A 23,459-nucleotide genomic window follows, 5' to 3' on the forward strand; every position below is an offset into this window, starting at 1 on the left:
CCGCCGCCCGCGGTCTCAAGGCCAGCCGCCCGGGTTCTTCCGGCCCCGCAGCCCGCGGCGGGGGAGGGGCCGTCGCCGCCAGCGTTCTCCCGGCCCCCCGCGGCCGGCGGAAGGGCCTCGCGCATCGCGGAAGCGCGGCCGCAGCTGTGGATCAGCTGCTGGAGGAGGCGGAGAAGGAGAGGGAGGAGTCTGGGAGGGGTTGGAGGAAAGGGGAGGGAGGGGACCGTCAGGAAGCCGCGAACGCCACCGAGTGTCTGCACACCTCGCTCCGTCTCTTGCTATGGCTGGTTAAAAGAACCAGCCGGATCTCAGCGCGGGGGGAGGGCCGGGTGGGGGGGGTGGAGAGCGGCGGCCGCGCGTGAGGCCGAGGGAGGGGCGGCGGCGCGAGCGAGCGGCGGCGGCGGCGGCGGCGGCGGCGGTTCCAGCATGAAGAGGAGAGCTGGCCTGGGGGGCAGCATGAGGTCAGTGGTGGGCTTCTTGTCCCAGCGGGGCTTGCATGGGGACCCCCTGCTCACTCAGGACTTTCAGAGGAGACGCCTGCGAGGCTGCAGAAACCTCTACAAGAAGGACCTCCTCGGCCACTTCGGCTGTGTCAATGCCATTGAATTCTCCAACAATGGAGGCCAGTGGCTGGTCTCAGGTAAATCAACCCCCTTCCCCTCCCCGCGCCTCCCGGCCCCCTTCCAACCTCCCCTTTCCGCTCGCTCGCTCTCTCTCTCTCTCACCACCCTCCTCCTGCCCTCCGTCCGTACCCCCTCCCTTCTCAACCCACCACCCCCCCCCCTTTCTTCGGCGGTGGGAAGGTGGGTGTCAGATTAAAACCCTGGCAGGGGGAGGGTGGAAGGGGAAAGAAGAGGATGTCTTCTATTAAAAAAAAAAAAAAAAAAGACCTAAAATGGTTGACAGGTCCTTAATTCGCTTTATCCCGAGTGTAAAGTGATCTGTCCTGATGACTGCCCTGGAAGTGTGGGTCGGCGAGGGGGTGGGGGGCGAGGTTACGGCCTGACAAAGTTTGATGGGAAACTCTTCCTTCGTGTACTTTAAAAGGTGCGGGGGCCTCTGGGCGATTTGGAGGGGGAGGAGGCCGAGGCGCGCCTGAGGCCGGGGTGGGGGAAGGGAGGGGGAGCTCGCGCCCCTGTCGCCGGCGTCCTGGGAAGGGGCCTGGGGGGGGGGGCCGGGGTAGGGCGGTGACAGGGCTGGCCGCCGGGAGGGGTCGGGGCTGCGACTCCGGGTGAGCCGAGGGGAGGTGACGGGCGGGTCCCTCTGGGCCGCCCCCTTCGGCGCCCTCGGGGGCCCAGCACCATCTCCTCGGGTCCTGGGGGTGGTCTCTTCCGTGTCTTGTTTTTTTTCTGGTTTCGGGAGTGCCGAGGACTCTGGAAGGCCAAGGGGCACCGGCCTGAACTTGAATGCGCAACTTGTGAGGGCAGGGGGTGGGGGTGGTGGGGTAGGGGTGCGACCCCGGGAGACTGGTTGGCGGGAGCCGCGAGCCCGCACCCTCTTTCCCCCGCGCCTGCCCGTTGCAGGTGGTCTTCGCGCCTCTTCCTCCCGCCCACCTGGGCTTGACTGCCTCCCCCCGCCCCCCCGCCCCACTCCCGCGGCTCCCCCTCCGGTGTGGGGTAGGTGGCGAAATCGAGGCCGGGGTTCCGGCCGGGCGATGTAGGCCTCGCTCTCCCGGGGCTCCTAGCGACAGGCAGCTGAATCGATAGCCTATTGCTCCCGGGGAGGCCGGGGCCGGGCGGGTGGTGGCGACAGCTGCCCCGGAGGAGGTGCGCCTGCGGCCCCTGGGGGCGCTCGCCGCCGCCCTCATCTTGGGGGGTCGTGGGCCCAAGGCGGGCGAGTGGGGATGGGGTACGCTGGGGGCGGCTCCCCGAAACCCGGCCCAGGGTAGGAGGGCGAAGACGGCTGATCTGGCGTTCCCGCTCGCCTTCTGCCCTCCCTACCCCATCCCTTTTCCTACGTCTAGAGGGAGGAAGGGGGAGCCCTGCGCTGGACGTGGCGCTTCGCTTCACCCAGCCCGGTCCCTGAATGGTTTTCTAATTTACGTCAGTGGGCAGCTCGCCAGAAACTTCTGGGATCCTGGCAAGGAATCCATCGTCTTCACGAGTAACTCTTCGCGAAGTGGCACAGGGCATGCCGTCCAGTTTGGGGGTAGCAGAGATAATAAGACTTGGGATCATTTCACGATAAGCCTTCTGGGGTTTCTTCAGGACTGACTTGACTTCTCCACATCGTATCGTTTTCTCTTTGACTAGGTAGAATTTGGCCCTAGATCATCTCCTGGAGACATCTGATATTCCACTTCGAGGCATACCCCCAAACAAAAGCTTCCTTCCCCAACAGGGCAAGAATGGGGGGAAGAGCTGTTAAAAGAGTTAACAGTTTTTTCCCCTACTGCTACTTCTGTATTCATCATCCTCTGTCTCCTTCCTAGACTGGTTTATTCCGACAGAGATTCCCAAGTGAATGTACCCTACAGAGTGAGGGAATTTTGACGGTGGTGGGGGGCGGGGGGGGACGGGGAGGTGCTATTACAGACTGAGCTAATTAAGCATGCTGATTAAATGGTAAACGGAGTCATACATTGCTCAATTTAACAACACTTTTTAAAAATAACAGATTTATTAAAATATAATTCACATGCCATACAATTCATCCATTTAAATTTCATCAGAACTTTTTTTTAAGGCGATAGAAAGTTGCCTCCTCTCTACCGGTTTTCCTTGTGTTGTATGTTCCCCTTTGTCTTACATGAACCCCATTTTCTCTAGACTTGACCAGTTCACTTTCTTTATCTCAATTTTAGTCTATAGAAGAGCAGGGCCCTTTCCACAGGGCAGCGCTGGTGAACCTTCTGATTGTAGGCGTAAATAGCCATCTCCATCTGTACTTCTGGGTTCCAGCCTTCTTTGTCCCTCAGTCCTTCTTCCTCTCACACTTCCTCTAGCTCAGTTCTTCCTATTTGCTTTTTATATACTCCTGTCCCTTTCCTGCTCGTCCAGTTTAGCTCAGGTAGTGTTAGCTTCTGTTAGCTTTTCTTGTTGCCAGAAGAAGGTAGGTAGAGTTATGGTTAAAAGCCTTATTAGCTTATTCGTGTATTATGAATATAACTTATACAACAGAAAGGTCCTCCTGTTTGCTTCAGATAAGGAAACCCCCTTTGGGAGTCATAAATTCACACCTTCACTTGTTAAAGCTAATTAAATTTTGTTCTAGGAAGTCTTTCAGTAATCTTCCCAAATTTAAAACTATTTAAGGTATCATATTTACATCTTATCTATATTGTTCTTTAGCAGTTAACAACTGAGGGGAAGAGCTCCAGGTATTTTGAGGCTAATGCTATCTATTCCTAATGTTTCACCAAAAATGTAGTAAGAGGTCAGATGAGATTACTTCTATGCATTTTGTTGTAGTTCCTATATCTTGTCTGGATTGGTTAAAGCCCTCAAATGTGATGATTATGATGATATAATGTTCCATAGAAAAGGAGATCAGATTTGTGGTTACCAGAGGCAGAGGTTGGGTCAAGGGGTGAGGAATTGGGTGAAGGCAGTCAAAAAGTACAGCCTTCCAGTTATAAGATAAACAGGTGCTAGGAATGAAATGTATAGTGCAATTGTTAACATTGTTGCATGTTATATATGAAAGTTAAGAGAGTAAATCTTTCAGTTCAGTTCAGTCGCTAGTGTCCAACTCTTTGTGACCCCGTGAACCGCAGCATACCAGGCTTCCCTGTCCATCACCAACTCCGGGAGTCCACCCAAACCCATGTCCATTGAGTCAGTGATGCCATCCAACCATCTCAGCCTCTGTCGTCCCCTTATCCTCCTGCCCTCAATCTTTCCCAGCATCAGGGTCTTTTCCAATGAGTCAGCTCTTCGCATCAAGCGGCCAGAGTATTGGAGTTTCAGCTTCAACATCAGTCCTTCCAATGACAAAATTTTTTTTTTCTATTTCTTTAATTTTATATCTATATGAGCTGGTGGACCATTCAGTAAACTTACTGTGATTATTATTTCATGATATATGTAAGCCAAATCATTATACTGTACACCTTACAGTGTTGTGTGTCAATTATATTTCAGTAAAACTGGAAGAAAAACAATTTTTAAAAAATGATAGATTGTCCTTAATTTGTTCACTGTTTTCATTTTCTAATTGTTTGGGCAGGCTCACATTTCTTTTAACTGACACATGCTATTTGTGTGGGGTTTTTTTGTTGTTTGTTTTTTTCTTTTAAATTTTGTTTGATCATACTGGGAGGCTTGTAGGATCTTAGTTCCCTGACCAGGAATTGAACTGGGGCTGTGGGAGTCAAAGCGCAGAGTCCTAACCCCTGGACTTCCAGGGAATTCCCTGGCACTTACTATTTGATAGAATTAACTTAGAGTTAGGGCGAAAATACTTGCATGAATCCTGTGGCCTTATAAACAATACTGTTTGTTAAGGACACATCACTGGTTTTTTGTTCTAACAGCTAGCCCCTTTTCCAGGGCACAGTGAGTCCAGTAGATATTAAGAGTAAAGCAGAGAAAACCAGGAAGGAGAAAAGGTGCTCAGCTGGGAAGTGAATGTAGGACAGCAATAAGTAGGATGGTTTGGGGACATTTTAAAATACAAAAGTGCTTTAACCTAAAAAATATTTTTGTTTGTTACTGTAAAGGGTGTTACTGTGGTATCACGTAAGGCAGTGTGGTATAACATACACATGGTTAAAATCACTGCTAATTCCATGGACAAGAGGATCCTGGTGGGCTACGGTCCACGGGGTCGAAGAGTCAGACATGACTGAAGCGACTTAGCACAGCACAGCACAGCACACGTGATTTAATGTGTGACCTTAGTCAAGTTGCTAAACCTTTTTTTTCCTGATGTGAGCAGGGAATACCAGCACCCACCTGAAGGGCTGTAGTTGTAACAACTACATTAGGCCAGGTTTAGTTTGGGTAATGAACAGAGTGCCAGGCCTCAGAAAAAATGCTGAGTTTGTTTTCTTTACCCTTTGTACTTATAACTCATGATGTCGTAATTAGCTGACACTTGTTCCTAGAGTGCTGGTAATGAGCATGTGCAAATGAGGCAGACAGGATAGTTTTGTGACTTCTGATGTGGAATGAGGAGGCACAGAATGGTATGGACAAAGTCTGTCACATGATGTTGGAAGCTCTCAAATTGTTTGAATTTAGGGAAGTCCTAATCATTCCTCATCAGTAAACTGGGATTATCAGATTACTGTCATTACCCTAACAAGGAGGTGTATTCAGTGAAATGTTACATGTGAAGGTATTTTCCAAACTCGATAGGTTTGAGTGAACATTACTGTCTATAACGGAGAAGGCAATGGCACCCCACTTCAGTACTCTTGCCTGGAAAATCCTATGGACGGAGGAACCTGGTAGGCTGCAGTCCACGGGGTCGCTAAGAGTCAGATATGACTGAGCGACTTCACTTTCACTTTTCACTTTCATGCATTGGAGAAGGAAATGGCAACCCTCTCCAGTGTTCTTGCCTGGAGAATCCCAGGGACGGGGGAGCCAGGTGGGCTGCCGTCCATGGGGTCACACAGAGTTGGACACGACTGAAGTGACTTAGCAGCAGCAGCAGCTGTCTATAAAGGACAGCTTATGCTTGATGCTTGCAGGTTTCATCTTAGAATATTTAAGGGTGTTAATTCTTTGAGAGAGGTAAGGAACAACAATTGTATGTTGAAATGCTACTTATGAGAGATCCTGACACCATCAAAGAGGTTATGCTAGTGCACTTATTTAGGGCATAGCCTAGGTTTACCTTTTGAATCTTTGGTTGCATCTGATTTTTAAAATTGCCTCCATTGTCTCCTCTTTGTTGGTGTTTAGTTGCAAAGTCACGTCTGACTCTTTGTGACCCCTTGGACAGTAGCCTGACAGTCTCCTCTGTCCATGGGGTTTCCCAGGCAAGAATACTGGAGTGGGTTGCCATTTCCTACTCGAGGGAATCTTCCCAACCCAGAGATTGAACCCGAGTCTCCTTCACTGGCAGGCATATTCTTTACTGCTGAACTACCAGGGAAGCCCTGCCTCCTCTTACGTTTCTCCTTTTCCCTTGAATGGAAATATGTTTACTTCAAAGTCTTTTTATTTTCTTCTGGGGAAGAAGATGAACATCTTCCTGGGATCTGATTGGAAGACCAGTCAGAATATAGCTCTCGGGGAATTCCTGGCGGGCCAGCGGTTAGGACTGGGCATTTTTCACTGCCAGGGCCAGGGTCAGTCTCTGGTTGGGAATTGAGATCCTGGAAGCCAAAAAAAAGAGAATGTAGCTCTGTATATATGTATATCTCTGCTTTCTTGTATCTTATAAATGGTTTGTATAAACAGACAGCAGTAAACAAAAATATTCAGCTCTTTGGGATAAGAATTGCTATAATATCATTTACCCTGAATTGATGCTTAAGGCCTTGGAACTTGTAGCACCAACAGATTAATAGCCCATAGTGTGAAGTTTTGAGTTATAGTGAGAGATTATGATCTCTTTTTTAACCCTTATGACCTAATGTAGAAAAAGCACCTTCAGAAGCTTTTCAGATACCATCAGCAACTACACTATTTCAAAGTGTTAATTAAGTAGGAGCTGTGAATGGGGAGAGGCACTTAATTACTTGGTCATAATATTTATAATTGGACTCACTGTTTAGTCCTATTTCTGTTTCCTGTGGATCTCTGACTTGACTTACTATCCACAGTTATACCTAGAGGTTAAAAGCATGAACTCTGGATTGAGAGTACCTAGGGATGAAAATCAACTAAACTGCTTGCTTACTGGGTTACCTTTGACAAATCACTCATCCTTTGTGTTTCCATGTTCATAAAATAAAGACAGTGATACATCTCACAGGGTTGTGATAAGTGTTGAATGAAATAATACTTGTAAAGTTTTTCTGTCAAGGATCTAGACCATACTGTTGCTCTGGTTGCTGCTACTGCTGCAATTGTTATTACTGTTGCTATTTAACTTGAACTTCACAAAAAAGCTTTTAAGAGAGTGACACCTCAACATCTAACATTTATTGCAGATAGCACAGAACAGTGTGAAAAATTAAGAATGATCTCAGTGAGGGGAACTATTAGAAATGCTTTATGAATAAGCTTAACCCTGATACTGTTGTCACAGCATAATTTTAAGCATCAAATAATAGCTGTGATGATAAGTATATGCTTAATTGGAACCTATTAACTGATGATCATTTCCTGTTGCCCAATCACTAGTTGTATTTCTTTTGCAGGGGTGGGGGGGTGGGTTGGGCTACTAAGTTTATGTAATTAAGCTTTATTTATTTTTAAATTAATTAAATTAATTTTTTTGTCTGCACCTTGAGGTATGAGGGATCTTAGATCTTCCCTGACCAGGGATTAAACCCACGGCCCCTGCAGTGGAAGCACACAATCTTAACCACTGGACTACCGACAAAGTCCCTATATTTCATTTTATGGAATCAGTTTTCTGTAAATTAACTCATGTAAGAACGTATTACCTATAGGTAAAGTGTTTGGCTTTAGCCAGTTAAATGAATTCTGACTTTATTAAAACTTCTCACATGTTTAATTAGAATGAATATCTTGGTCCAGGAGTTAGTTTATCAGAAGAAATATGGCCAGATTTCTGACTAAGCTTTTGTAGTTACGTACATTTTGACATGGTGATTAGGAGAATCAATTCTTGGATTTTCTTCTGGGCTTTTCTATTTACTGATAATTCATTGCTGTGAAGGTGTTAAATTTTATTCTTTGGTCTGTTAGTTCAACAAATAGTTTTTGAGCACATACTGTTTATAAGACAGGAGCTATGGGAAGTACAGAGATGATGAATCAGGTGTAAATCATACTCTTAAGCTTGCATTTGCGGAACCTTTACTTCTCAGTTGTAACAGTGCCTGGTCCTTTAAAAATTTTCTCTTCTGCTTTATGATACTTTAATAGATATTTGATTTTTCTCTGGTTTTTAGTGTTTAATATGGCAGAAATCCCCTAGTCTGTTAGCCTGAGTGGGAAAAAAAGATGGCTTATAGAAATGGCCTTGGAGGACACTGTTATGATAAATTTTAGAGATCATGTCACAAGGATATGGTATCACAGATATTTATAGATACATATTATTTTTCCCACTCTTTTTTCAGTCAACTAATTGCTATCTATCAAAGACTGGCAAATGTAAAATTATGCCTGGGTTTGTCACTTTTGCTTTAAAATCACCTAGTGAGTTTTAACTGATGGCTACCAGTCTCATTAGACATTATAAGTACATCAAAAAAATGTCTTTATGTTCATTACTGTTCAGAGGATCATCACTGAACTTAGTACATTTTTTGATCCCTAAGAGTTCTGAAGAGCCGTGGCCCTCAGTTGTGTATCCTGGCCACACACTAAAGAGAGGTGTCAGCCAGGTACAAGTATGTGCTTATTCACTTGATTACTGATAGATTTGGATGTGAAGTAGTTGGAATCATTTAGATCAAGGACACTTTATTGACCAGTAAAACTTGAGACCCAGGAGTGCTGCTTTCTGAATTCTGAGTTAAGTGGGTTCATTTGTTTTCTCATGCATTGAGCAAGGTGAAGAGCACTTTCATTGCTTATAAACAGTGTTTAATTTTGATCTTTTTGTTTTCTTTTTCATGGTTTCAAGAAAGAAATAATTGCTTTTCTTATTGTTTTAGTCTGAGTTTAAATATTCAAGGGTGAAATTGAAGCCTTTTAAGGTTAAAGGAACCAAATTCCTAATTCAAATGAAGATTATGTAGGTTAAGAAGGAATCAATTCTATTTTCAATTCTTGGTGACCCACATTATATTAAAAGTATTATCTCTTATAGTTTAAGAACTGAATATTGATTTGTTAAGATTAATGCTTAGATTATTGTGGAAACATAAAATTGCATTTATTTTTTACTTAATTTGTGTTCTTTAAATATTTTGCTTATAAGTTATGAGTAACCTATAAGAGTTAGGTTACTATTTGCCAAAGTGTGGGTATACAAGCTGATTTTAAGGGATCTTTGAGTGAATATTTACATTTTAATAGTACATTTATTTTATACAGGTTAGAAAAGTTAACTAACATGTATAAAATAGCTTTCATGGATTTATTGCTTAAGGTGAAGCTAAATTTTTAAAAGTTCTTTTAAAGAAAAATGATAGTGGCTGTGTTATATAGATATGGCAAAAATCAAAAGTTGATCTTGACTGACTGGGAAATACTACTTTAGAAAGCCTATTTGGTTTCTTCCTTCTTTCTCATGGAATCAGAGAGATGGAAAGATCTTCATTTTATGGAAGAGGGAGTGGAGAAGTAGAAAGGTGACTTGTCCAGAGTGCTTGGTTAGTCTCTGGCAGTGAGGACTAAGTAGGACTCTGCTCCTAGGCAAGTGCTGCTTGTAGGTTACCTTTTAATAGTTTTCTGCCCCTTCTTATCAGGCAGGGGACCTTTTCTGGACCTCTTCGAAAGAGTTGAAAGCTGAAATGTTAGCAATTTCTGAGCATATGTCCAACTCTAGTTGCTCCTCTTAGATGATAAATTGTATTGCTATGTTTTGATGTAAATAACTTGTTTCAAATAGGTATGTTATGTTTATTCATTCAAAATATTTACTGAGAACACACTATGTCTGCCTCCTTAATCTCAATAATAGCTCTGAGTTATTTTTTAAAAACATTTATTTAGCAGATAGTGTGTGAAAATGCACACACATTTGCCACGCCCTCTGCTAAGCACTTTGTATGTCTTATTTGCCACTTGCAGAATAGCCAGTGTTACTTATGATCTAGAAAGAGAGGGGATTTGAAGGTTTTGTATTAATTGTCATAACAAAGTGCTAAAGAATCAAGAGAGGACACTGATAAATGACTGCTGAGGATTCTGTAATGAGAACAGGTAGGACATTAGTGGGCTGCCCTGGTGGCTCAGATGGTAAAGAATTTGCCTGCAATGTGAGATACCAGGGTTATTGAGAAGATGCCCTGGAGAAGGGAATGGCTACCCAATACAGTATTCTTACCTAGAGAATCCCATGGTCAGAGGAGCCTGGGGGGCTACAGTCCATAGGATTCCACAGAGTCAGAGTGACTAACACTCACTCACTCACTCAGGGCATTAGTGGAAAATTAGATACTGGAATTCATTGTCTTTCGTTAAAAGAAAATGAAATAGAATTTTAGGAATGAAATAAGATTTTTTTTTACTACCTTATATATTACCTTAATCTTTGTAGAAAATTTGATTCCAATAGCTGCTTCCCAAATTTTTGTTCTTTTCAGCTTTAATACTTGTTACTCACCACTGCTAACATAATATAAGCTCCCTAAAATTTGACTCATTATCTTATATCTCCTGCTGATCTCTCAAAAATCTACAATGCTTCCCAGAGTGTACCACATTAAGTAGGAATGGTTCATCTGGTGTTCGAGATATTACTGTTTATAAAAACAAATGTTTAACAATGACTTCTCTGGTAGTCCAGTGTCACTTCGACTGCAGAGGTGCGGGCTCCGTCCCTGGACGGAGAACTAAGATCCCACTGCAGTGCCGTCAAAAACGAGAAGAAAGAAAAAAATGTTTGACAATAAATTGAGGCTTAGAGAAGTTAAGTAACTTGTGAAACCTGTAGTTTGTGGTGAAGCTGGATTTCCAGCCTGGGTCTGCGAGAGTTCTGAGACATGCTGCTAACTGCTCTGAAATTTTTAGAATGTTATATACATTTTAAAAGGATTTGACCTTTCCCTTATATTCTCATCTCCCTATGCTGTCTCTCTGGTGTGCTAAATGGTTTTTTCCCCCTTTATGTGATCATGGGCTTGGAGCCAATAAGAGGCACAGTTCTGGTCACAGCTTCAGTTCTCTCCTCTCAAGAGCTCTCTCAGGACTAAAACTTACTTCACCTGGACTTTGGTTTTGGCAGCTTTCTAAAGTCTTCTTCCCTAACACTGCGTGTTTCATGCTTGCTTCTATAAACCATGTGACTAACTTCATACTGGGTTAAACTCACCTGCTTTAGTCTGAATAGAAGTTGGTATACATACTCTGGTTACCAAGTTAGTTCCTATTCCCCATTTACCTCACTAGAAGCACAAACAATATATATGTATTCACTGAGCTTGTGATTTGAATTTGATTTCTGCTGAAATTATGCTGCTTGAGTATGTTTGGCTGAATTCCAGCCAACAGAAATAAGAGTACTTCCTTATAATTATACGTGGGGAGAAAATATCTAGGCCTGGGGTAGAGATAAATAATGTGCTTCAGAATAAATTGCTTTTTGGAAGGCGGTTTAAACAGTACAGCATGGGAGGTCTGCCCATAAGCCATTTGGAAGCGCTTCTAATGCTAACAAGGAGTGTAGGGTTCTTGCAACTTCACTCCGTTTCTGTCAAAAAGAAGGTGTTTTGGTTCCTTCCGGAGTTACTCACTGACTGGGTGAAAAAGGAGGGTTCTGCTCTTGGATTCCACTTGCCCTTATATCAGTTTTTATAGGTCAGGGATTAGGGGAAGAATTGACAGCAGCAGTTTGTCACTGTGGATACCTGCTCTCCCATGCCTTCACGTCCACGCTTCCTGTGTCTCCTGCTCCCTCCTTGCACTTTGCAGTGTTAGACACCCGAGATTCTGTCATGTTCCTCTTGGGATACAGAGTTGATATGCATTGGAGATCAGGTCTGCGTGCTTTGAGTACTGTTGGGACCAATCGTAAAGGAGTTTATTCCAGAGGGCTGGGACACGTAGGAATCAATGAGAAAATGGCACCAGAGGTAACTGACAAGTTAATATTGTACCCAAGGAGCAGAGATGGTATTAGCCGAAAGGCTGATTTCCATCTTCCCTGTTGCCTCTGCTGGGGCTCCTGTGGTTGATAAGGTGAGGTCAGATTTCGTCATATGGCCGATCAGCTAACTCTGTAGATCCCCTCCCTTTGCTTTGTTGTTGTTTAGTTGCTAAGTCATGCCTGACTGTTTTGCAACTTCATGGACTGTAGCCCTCCAGGCTCCTCTGTTCATGGGATTTTCCAGGCAAGAATACAGGAGTGGGTTGCCATTTCCTCCTCCAGGGGATCTTCCCGACCCAGGGATTGAACTCGTGTCTCCTGCATTGCAGCTGAATTCTTTACTGCTGAGCCACCAGGGAAGCACCCCTGCCTTTGCTGGGGCCCTTAACACCTAAGATGACCATATATCTGATTTACTTGGGACCCAGTTTCCCCATAGCCCTGATACAATTATTAGTGTTCTTTCATTCCTAAAAAGGTCCTGGTTTGGATGATAAGTCATAGGGCCACCTACTCATGATCATAAGAGCTGTCTGGCACTCTGGTAGAACCATAGCCTTAGTCTCTTCACTCCTTTTATTCACTGTTGAATGCCTCTGCTGGAAAAGCCTCCAAGCCTCCATTCTCCCCATGTCAGGTCTTTCAGCTGCCACTTTGAAGGTATAAGTTTGAGAGGCAAAGAGGTTGGTTAGTCATTTTTCTCCTTGTCCTAGAAACCACCCCCCTCCCCGCCAAAAAACAGGTTAAAACCATTAAGAAGATGCTATATCTAGAGGCTAAGTTACCTCCTCCTTTCCATGTACTTCCTCTTATAGTGCTTGTCCTGCTATTCACTTGTACATTCTTTTTTCTTTCTTTTCCTTTTTTTTTTCTTTAATATTTGGCTTGCTGGGTCTTCATTGCAGCGGTTGCAGGCTTCCCTGTTTGTGGCTTGCAGGCTCCAGAGCGCACGGGTTTAGGATTTGCGGTGTGTGGGGTTTTCTCTAGTTGTGGTGCTCAAGCTTAGTTGCCCTGCAGCCTGCGGGATATTAGTTCCCCCACCAGAGACTGAACCTGTGCCCCCTGCATTGGACGGTGGATTCTTAATCTCCGGACAACCGGGAAGTCCCCTTCCTTTCTTTTTTAAAAAACTCTCCCTGTGGGTTGGTTTTTTTGCAGAGTTGATTTTGAGGAAAGGCATTTTGATGAATGATTCTCCACTGAGTTGGAATTTTTTTCCTGAGATGTTTTTAACCCAAAGTGATGTGATATAGATATTAAAACCATGCTAAAGGCTTAGTTTTGTAGATTATCTGTCTAGCACCAGATACATTTGGAATAAAAGTTGACTCTTTCAAGTGTATAGGTTGGCCCTGTGAAGAGTTTTCAGATATTGTAGTTTTTCAGGTATTGGCTATAGAGTGTCTTTGATGCCATGTAATGTCATCATTGAAGAAGTTTAAGAGACCTGGGTTAAAGGCCTGATTTCACCCGTCTTGTGATTTTAGGCTGCTGATGTTCTGCCCCTGTGGAATCATGCAGTTTTATTGCTGAAAAGAACTAATGATCATCTAACAGAACCCGTTTAATTTTACATGTAAGAACATAAAGGAGTAAAGAGGTAAAATGATTAGCCCAGTAGATCACAACTAGTAAGAAGTACAAGCAAGATTAAAATCTGGGTCTTCTGACATGGTCCCTCAGTAGGGAAAATAGGTTCTGCATTTATAAAGGACTTCCAAAGTGGCTTACTCCACCAGTACATTCTGTCTGCAAGTTTTATTGTCTCTGAAAGGGATTGTTAAAGTTGGTGATGCCTCATTATTTTGCAGATGAGTAGTAGAGATTTTCCAGGGTGGAGGCAGACTGTCAATCTGGTTGACTCTCTAGTTTTAATTCTTAGCCTGTCTGTACTTCCTTATTTTAAAAAGTCTTCCAAGAACATTACTCAGGAGGAGGAATTTTTTGCAAATCCAGATACCTGTCAAAATCTTGTTATACAACTTTCCTCATTCTAAATTTCCATTAAAGTCTTGTATCTAAATTCTGGTTGTAAGAATTGAAAGAGACACATGTACCCCAATGTTCATTGCAGCACTGTTTATAATAGCCAGGACATGGAAACAACCTAGATGTCCATCAGTAGATGAATGGATAAGAAAGCTGTGGTACATATACACAATGGAGTATTACTCAGCCATTAAAAAGAATACATTTGAATCAGTTCTGATGAGATGGATGAAACTGGAGCCAATTATACAGAGTGAAGTGAGCCAGAAAGAAAAACACCAATACAGTATACTAACACATATATATGGAATTTAGAAAGATGGCAATGATGACCCTGTATGCAGGACAGCAAAAAAGACACAGATGTGTATAGCGGACTTTTGGACTCAGAGGGAGAGGGAGAGGGTGTGATGATTTGGGAGAATGGCATTGAAACATGTATAATATCATGTAAGAATTGAAATGCCAGTCTATGTCTGATGCAGGATATGACACGCTTGGGGCTGACGCGCGGGGATGACCCAGAGAGATGTTGTGGGGAGGGGGGCTCATGTTTGGGAACGCATTTACACCTGTGGTGGATTCATGTCAATCTATGCCAAAACCAATACAGAATTGTAAAGTAAAAATTAAAAATAAATAAATAAATTTAAAATAAATAAATAAATAAATAAATTCTGGTTGTATATTTGGCATAACTCCTTAAAGCTAAGTAACTAATTGGAATCTCTGAGGATTTTTTTTTTTCCTTAACTATGTTTGATGGCCTGGTACTAATATTTTATGGCTTCCTGCCATAGGTGGCTGCAGCATGTTTTGCCTTAGATATACTGGCAAGAAACAACTGAAATTGGCATGTTTGGCAACCACCATCAACTTGATTTAGTCTCAGAGTTGACCTCTCTGTTTACCTTCCTGGGGTTTAATTGTTAGAAATTGCCTATGAAGGGTAAAAGAAAACTTTATTATGTTGTTCCTTGCTTATGCAAGGAATTCTGCAAAAGTCAAGCAGGCAGTTCTTACTTAAAGAAAAAAAGTAAAAATAAGAAACTTCACAGAATGAATGAAGAGCATCTATGCTTTAATCGAGAAAGCATACTGTCCAGCTTAGTTCTCTCTATGGCAGAAATGAGACAGGACATGAGGACAGTCTGTGGTCTGGGAATACCACAAAATGAATGTATTGTCCACTCTCATAAATTCCCTGTAAATTCTTGCTGTTGTTGAGGCCCAGAGAATCTGTTTTTAGTGTTGCCCTAGCTCTTGTTTGGGGCTTCCCAGGTGGCTGTAGTGGTAAAGAATCCTCCTACCAATGCGGGAGACACAGGATACCCAGGTTCCATCCTTGGGTAGGGAAGAGCCCCTGGAGTAGGAAATGGCAACCCACTCCAGTATTTTTGCTGGGAAATTCCAGTGGCGGGCTGCAGTTCATGGGGTCACAGAGAATCAGACACAGCTGAGCGACTGAGCACTCAGCAGCTCTATTTGAGGAGCTTTTGTCCTTTGACATTTCACTGCTGCCATACTTTACTATTGAGAATTTCCTGTTGAGTCATACAATTTATCAGATTATGGCACTTATAAGACAGACTTCCCACTTATTCATGTTTTTTAAATGTCATGTGTTAATTATGGGAAATTTGGAAAATAGATATTTAAAGAAAGATCACACCTACTCAGGATGACCATTTTGGACATATGAGACATACTTTACTTAGTCTTTATATGTGTATATTTAAAAAAATGAAACTGAAATTAGGCCACCTCTGCTGTTTTATGTTTTTTCTTAATTTTTTTTCATATATCACCTTGCTACTTAGCATTTTTTCTAAATTGACTCCTTAAAACAATATTTGAAAGGAAACTGTATATTATTATAATGTCCTTGAAATCATGAGTTTAATATGCTAGGTTTTTTCCCCGTAACTCATGTTAAAATACATAATTATTAAAGTCATTTCTCTACTGTCTGAAATCATCCAGTGGCCTCTGCTTACTACACTTTAGGAGAAACAGGGGCTTTGGGCTCAGACATCTTGGATTTGAATCTCACTTTGCCTCTAACTGGGGAAGGCAATGGCACCCCACTCCAGTATTCTTGCTTGGAAAATCCCATGGATGGAGGACCCTGGTAGGCTGTAGTCCATGGGGGTCCCTGAGGGTTGGACACGACTGAGCGACTTCACTTTGACTTTTCACTTTCATGCATTGGAGAAGGAAATGGCAACCCACTCCAGTGTTCTTGCCTGGAGAATCCCAGGGACGGGGGAGCCTGGTGGGCTGCCATATATGGGATCGCATAGAGTCGGACATGACTGAAGTGACTTAGCATAGCATAGCTTTGCCTCTAACTGGTGGTGTGTTTTTTGGGGCAGGTGAGTTTACCTCTTTGTGCCTTAGTTTCTTCATTGACAGAATGGGGATATTGGAGATGATCTGTTGGGTGTCTTCGGACTCTATTCTGTGATTCTGATATGGATTTTTTCTCTCTATTTCTGTTTAGGAAGTCGAGACATTTTCTAGGGATTGGTGTGCTGGCTTAGGATTTAAAGACCCTAATTCTATTAAATTCCACTGCTATTAGTCATCTGATTTTAGAGAAACCATTTTATTTCCCAGTGTTCTAGTTGTCTCTTTAGGGTGTTGCTGCCACTTTAATTTCTGGTTCTTCTTTAGTGTAAAGTGTTTCAAACTAGGAGTCGAGGCTTCCTTCATTGAGGCAAACCATTGCCTTACTCTTCACATCCTTAAAATGGGGAATATTTCTGCCTTACTTAATCGGATACGTGGAAAAATGAGATAATCGGTAGATGAGTGGAATCATTTTCAGGATAAAGATACTAGATAAGAGCAGAGTAATAGTAGAGATATTACTCCTGTGGCTACTTCTTTGTAGTGAACAGCAAAATTCACGTGATACCACCTTCTCTCTCCACCCCAGCCTGCACTTGCTATTTGATTTTTTTTCTCCCTAATTTCAGTTCAGTTCAGTTTAGTTCAGTCACTCAGTCATGTCTGACTGTTTGCGACCCCATGGACTGCAGCACTCCAGGCCTCCCTGTCAAATGAGTAAACCCTAAGTAAACTCCCAGAGTTTACTCAAACTCATATCCATTGAGTTGGTGATGCCATCCAACCATCTCATCCTCTGTCATCCCTTTCTCCTCCCACCTTCAATCTTTGCCAGCATCAGGGCCTTTTCCAATGATCCAGTGAGTCAGTTCTTAACATCTGGTGGCCAAAGTATTGGAGTTTCAGCTTCAGCATCAGTCCTTCCAATGAATATTCAGGACTGATTTCCTTTAGGATGGACTAGTTGGATCTCCTTGCAGTCCAAGGGACTCTCAAGAGTCTTCTCCAACACCACAGTTCAAAAGCGTCAGTTCTTCGGCACTCAGCTTTCTTTATAGTCCAACTCTCACATCCATACATGACTACTGGAAAAACCATAGCTTTGACTAGACGGACTTTGTTGGCAAAGAATTGTCTCTGCTTTTGATTATGCTTGGTCGTAACTTTCCTTCCAAAGAGTAAACGTCTTTTAATTTCATGGCTGCAGTCACCATCTGCAGTGATTTTGGAGCCCAAGAAAATAAAGTCTGCCACTGTATCCACTGTTTCCCCATCTATTTGCCATGAAGTGATGGGACTGGATGCCATGATCTTCGTTTTCTGAATGTCGAACTTTAAGCCAACTTTTTCACTGTCCTCTTTGACTTTCATCAAGAGGCTCTTTATAAGGGTGGTGTCATCTGCATATCTGAGGTTATTGATATTTCTTCTGGCAATCTTGATTCCAGCCTGTGCTTCTTCCAGCCCAGTGTTTCTCATGATGTACTCTGCATATAAGTTAAATAAGCAAGGTAACAATATACAGCCTTGATGTACTCCTTTCCCGATTTGGAACCAGTCTGTTGTTCCATGTTCAGTTCTAACTGTTGCTTCTAACTCTTGACCTGCATACAGATTTCTCAGGAGGCAGATCAGGTGGTCTGATATTCCCATCTCTGTAGGAATTTTCCACAGTTTGTTGTGATCCACACAGTCAAAGGCTTTGGCATAGTCAATAAAGCAGAAACAGGTATTTTTCTGGAACACTCTTGCTCTTTTGATAATCCAGTGGATGTTGGCAATTTGATCTCTGGTTCCTCTGCCTTTTCTATATCCAGCATGAACATCTGGAAGTTCACGGTTCACATACTGTGAACTGGCTTGAAGAATTTTGAGCATTACTTTAGTAGTGTGTGAGATGAGTGCAATTGTGCTGTAGTTTGAGCATTCTTTGGCATTGCCTTTCTTTGGGATTGGAATGAAAACTGACCTTTTCCAGTCCTGTGTCCATTGCTGAGTTTTCCAAATTTGCTGGTGTATCAGCACTTTCACAGCATCATCTTTTAGGATTTGAAATAGCTCAACTGAAATTCCATCACCTCAGCTAGTTTTGTTTGTAGTGATGCTTCCTAAGACCTGCTTGACTTCGAATTCCAGGATGTCTGACTCTAGATGAATGATCATACCATCATAATCATCTGGGTCCTGAAGATCTTTTTTGTATAGTTCTGTGTATTCTTGCCACCTCTTCTTAATATCTTCTGCTTCTGTTAGGTCCTTTTCTGTCCTTTATTGTGCCCATCTTCGCATGAAATGTTCCCTCTGTATCTCTAATCTTCTTGAAGAGATCTCTAGTCTTTCCCATTCTATTGTTTTCCTCTATTTCTTTGCACTGATCACTGAGGAAGACTTTCTTACCTCTCGTTGTTATTCTTTGGAACTCTGCATTTAAATTAGTATATCTTACCTTTTCTTTTTTGCTTTTCGCTTGTCTTCTTTTCACAGCTATTTGTAAGGCCTCCTCAGACAACCAGTTTGCCTTTTTGCATTTCTTTTTCTTGGGGATGGTCTTGATCCCTGTCTCCCGTACAGTGTCACGAACCTCCGTCCATAGTTCTTCAGGCACTCTGTCTATCAGATATAATCCCTTGAATCTATTTGTCACTTCCACTGTATAATCATAAGGGATTTGATTTAGGTCATACCTGAATGGTCTAGTGGTTTTCCCTGCTTTCTTCAATTTAAGTCTGAATTTGGCAATAAGGAGTTCAGGATCTGAGCCACAGTCAGCTCCTTGTTTTTGCTAATTGTGTAGAGCTTCTCCATCTTTGGCTGCAAAGAATATAATCAGTCTGATTTCCGTGTTGACTATCTGATGTTCTTGTGTAGAGTCTTCTCTTGGATTGTTGGAAGAGTTCCCTAATTTAAGAACTGTCATTCGACCCCAGTTTTGTGACCTTGGACAAATCACACAGTTTTAACCTCTCCATGGGCTAATTGCATGCAGCCTGCACTGAAGCCTGCACTTAGCCTGCGAAAATCAAGGTGCTGTCTTCTCTTAAAACGTTGGGAGATATGGTCAACTTAAGCCTGTACTCCTCTGGCCTAGTAGTGGCTTTCTTTTAAACAAAGTTGTGTAGTCTTTCCTCTGCTGTTTAATCTGGCAAGTTTCACTCATTTGCTTTGCTGACTAGCCTCTGTGTACTTGAGAGGCTGGATTGTATAGTGGTAAGGAGCTCCATCTCTGGAGACAGATTACCTGGATTCAGATCGCAGCTCACATTTTTGGTTGCTGTGTACCTTAAGGTTACTTAGTTTTTCTGTAGTTTCATCTGGATAATACCTGATTCATAGGGTTATTAAGAGGATTAGAAGATCTACTACATGAAAACCCTTAGGATAGTCCCTCACCCAGAGCAAGTTTAACTGATGTTAGCTATTGTTTTAGTTCAAATAGCATAATAATTAGCTAACATTTCTCTTCCTGTGTTATTTATCAGGCAGTGGGTCAAGCCCTTCACACAGATCTATCATTAATCCTAACGTGTGTTTGTCCCTTAGTCGTGTCCAACTCTTTGCGACCCCATGGACTGTAGCCCACCAGGCTCCTCTGTCCATGGGGTTCTCCAGGCAAGAACACTGGAGTGGGTTGCCATTCCCTTCTCCAGAGGGTCTTCCCGACCCAGGGATCAAGCACGTTGCAGGCAGATTCTTCATAATCTGAACCACCAGGGAAGTCCAGTAACACTATAGACAATAGGTAGTTATTTTCTCAGTTTTGCAGATGAGAGGATATAATTTAGAGAGGTTACGTAACCTGTCTAAAGGTACATAGGTAGTAAGTGGTACAGTCAATCTCTGCCCTTTTTGAACTGACCAGATGACTCACAGAGACAGAACTGTAGAAACTGTAGAGATTTTTTCACGTTCTAAACTGATTTATCCTTGCTTCATCAGCTCTCCTTAGCTTTTTGGGGTCAGAAATTTGGGCACAGCTGTTCTGCTCCCTCTACTGGCTAAAAAGCAGCCCAACACTTTTAGATAATGCCTCAGTTTGTATCCTTTGTGTTTTTTGCCAACACATGGTTGAAAAGTGTTATCTTTGTACAGGGCTCTTAATACCTCGCCTAAGGAAGTGGGGCAGGGTGGGGGAGAATGTTCACCGCGTCTTCTGACAGTGACCTTGAGGGCAAGCAGAGGAAGCAGGCCCTGTCAGAGTGATAGTTTCTGCCTCAGTGATTCCAATCTCCTGTGGACTTGGGCTGCCATTATCATTTTAGGTACTAAGAACACATCATTTTAAATGATCCAAGGCACTGTACAAATAACCATTCATGTTAAATCACCAAGTATTTATTTATTTTGTAAAATTAAATCCAAAATGAAGATTAAAGATAATCTGGGTGATAGGGGAAGATTCTTTGGTTGAGAATGGTAATGTCTTTGAGTGCATAGGTGTAGATATTCTGTTTCCTTTTTATTGAACTTTGTTCTTTTTTTAATGCTACTGCAGTTCAAGAGCAATGGCACCCCACTCCAGTATTCTTGCTTGGAAAATCCGATGGACGGAGGAGCCTGGTAGGCTGCAGTCCATGGGATAGCGAAGAGTCAGACATGACTGAGCGACTTCACTTTGACTTTTCACTTTCATGCATTGGAGAAGGAAATGGCAACCCACTCCAGTGTTCTTGCCTGGAGAATCCCAGGGACGGGGGAGCCTGGTGGGCTGCTGTCTCTGGGGTCGCACAGAGTTGGACACGACTGAAGTGACTTAGCAGCAGCAGCAGTTCAAGAGAGGTCGTGCTGCTGGCAGAGAGAGGTCGTTCTGCCTGTTGATATCTTAATGAAACACAGAGGTTCCCTCAGTTATATTTCTTTTCTGTGGATATCCCAGCACATCCTGGAGAGTTTTATTTTCTTTTTCTATCATGAACATTAATATATATAAATATATAGAGACGTCCCTGGTGGCCCAGTGATTAAGTCTTCACCTTTCAATACAGGGGATGAAGTTTGATCCCTGATTGGGGAGCTAAGATCCCACATGCCCCCTGACCAAAAAACCAAAGCATAAAGAAGGATACAATATTGTAACAAATTCAGTAAAGGCTTTAAAAATGGTCCACATTAAAAAAAAACTTTATATATATTTTAAATTTTTGGTAATGTGCAAGCATATACAAAAATGTAGTATACCTATCTACAACAATTAATATTTTATCACCTATTCACCTCCATTTTTTTCTGGAATATTTTAAAGGACCTTCCAGACATTCACCATTTAAACCCATTAAGAATGCATCCTTAACTGATAAGAAGTTTTTTGTCTTTTTTAACATGACCACAATACCATTACTATACCTAAAAGATATAACAATATCATGCAATATTTAAATAGCAAGAGATATATCGAATTTGACAGTGTGTTGGTCGTTTGTTAAATTTGCTTGTAATCTTAGTTTTTTAAAAAAGAAACAAAATTTTACACATACATTTGAGGTCCCCTTTTACTGTTTGTGTTTATTCGTAAATAATATGGTGATGTTTTGCATATTTAAATACTTAATGTTTTCCTTTACATATCCTTCTGAAACCTGTTTTTATTACTTAAAATTAGGTTTTCAAAGTTTATTCATTTTGGTACATGTATCTAGCTCATTTAAAATGCTGGGTACTGGTTCCACTGAGCTTAGATTTTATTTGTATTTTCATCCCAGTTGTTTTTATTGTTCATATATTGATGGATATTTATGTTATATACTTTTTTTCTTTGCTGTTATGAACAGTGAGGCAGTGGACATTCTTGTACGTTTCTTTGTGCCATTTTGAAAGAAGAGATCTATAATTTACATTTGTCTAATTACTGTAGAGGTTGAGATTCTCTGTAATATCTGTTTGCCATTTGGTTTTCCTCTCCTGTGAGTTGTCATATTTGCCTCTTTTCCTAGTGGTTTTCAAAATTGATTTGTAGAAATTCTTGTGTTTTCTTCGAAATAAGCCATGATCAGTTTTGTGTGTTGCTACTAGAATCTTTATCATTTCAGGCAGTCCCTTCTTGGTCCCTGTCTCTGCTCCCTCTGTTTAACTCCAGTTAAGTTGATTTCTGTATTTATTCCTGTGGTCCTTTGTTTTATTCTTACCTACTGTGTTTTGAGTTGTGCTACCAAGGCAGAGAATCCTTTCAGTTGTTCATCAACTGAATTTGCTTTTTCACTTTGTAATGCAAACAATCTACAATAGTGGTTAAGAGAATGGGAACTATGGAGTCTTTTAACTATTTCCTTTTGAATCTTGAAAGTGAAAGTTGCTCAGTTGTGTCCGACTCTTTGTGACCCCATGAACTGTATATACAGTCCATGGAATTCTCCTGGCCAGAATACTGGAGTGGGTAGCTGTTCCCTTCTCCAGGGGATCTTCGCAACCCAGGGATCAAACCCAGGTCTCCTGCATTGCAAGTGGATTCTTTACCAGCTGAACCACCAGGGAAGCCCTTTGAATCTTGACTTAACCAACCACTATATTTACTGTTGTTGCCTTGGCAAGTTACTTAACTCTCTTGTAGTTGACCTTATTGTCTATAAAACCCATGAGAGTAGAGCTATTATGACCCTAGGTATGTATTTGATGAAAGTCAGGCTCAGAGAGATTAGATTAGAAACATGAGTAAGTGGAAGAAACATGTGGGCCTCTTTATCTTTAAATTTGCACTTTTGATAGAGAGGTAGGCACAGAAAAATATTTCTCTAAGATACAGAGTAGCAGAAACAGTGCCAAGTCCCTGACCTATGGCCTCAAGTGGTGGAGGAAAACAGAAAGAGTAGAGACTATGTAGAACTCAAGTGCCCGTGGCTTGTCCAAATCTATGAAGAGGGAGGAAAACCCCTTTATGCCATTTTTCATTAAAATAAAGCAAACAAACCCCCAAACTTTATTTTCATGACTTGAACTTTATAAGAGATATGGAATTTAAATAACCATCCCAGGCCAGCCTAGTTGAATTAGGCAAGTCATAAACAAAGAACATTGTGGGTCATAGTTAAGGGATCATTCTGGTAGACAAATGAAATACTTTGGAGGAGGACACAACTTGATTTTGACCAACAATGGAAGGAAGAAGAATCCCAAGAAACAAAGGAACTCAAGGAATGAAGGCAGCTTCTTTCTAGAGAAGGGAGAATTAAGTTTGATTTGGGCTCTGTTTTCTACTTTTTTTAACTAAAAGAGGAAATATGTTTATGGCAAAATTAAAACATAATGATTTTTCCAACAGTATATACCCAAAGAACAGAAAGTAGGGGCTTGAACAAATATTATACATCCATATGCTCTTAGCAATGCTATGCACAATAGCC

At 42.2% G+C, this 23,459-nt stretch overlaps 1 protein-coding gene across 2 annotated transcripts in view; it reads left to right on the forward strand.

Moving 5' to 3' along the window:
- The first annotated feature begins 337 nt into the window (after nt 1-337).
- The window catches only part of DCAF5 (DDB1 and CUL4 associated factor 5), a 95,277-nt gene continuing 72,155 nt past the window's right edge, over nt 338-23,459 (forward strand). Inside the window, exon 1 of one of the 2 annotated variants that reach the window (XM_040226213.1) lies at nt 338-640. In XM_040226213.1, the coding sequence (XP_040082147.1) occupies nt 427-640 (214 nt within the window). In that variant the 5' untranslated portion in view covers nt 338-426. The remainder of the gene's footprint in view (nt 641-23,459) is intronic. The other variant, XM_040226214.1, reaches the window with a different exon arrangement.

The sequence above is a fragment of the Oryx dammah genome, unplaced genomic scaffold (assembly GCF_014754425.2).
Source record: "Oryx dammah isolate SB20612 unplaced genomic scaffold, SCBI_Odam_1.1 HiC_scaffold_26, whole genome shotgun sequence".
NCBI lineage: Eukaryota > Metazoa > Chordata > Mammalia > Artiodactyla > Bovidae > Oryx > Oryx dammah.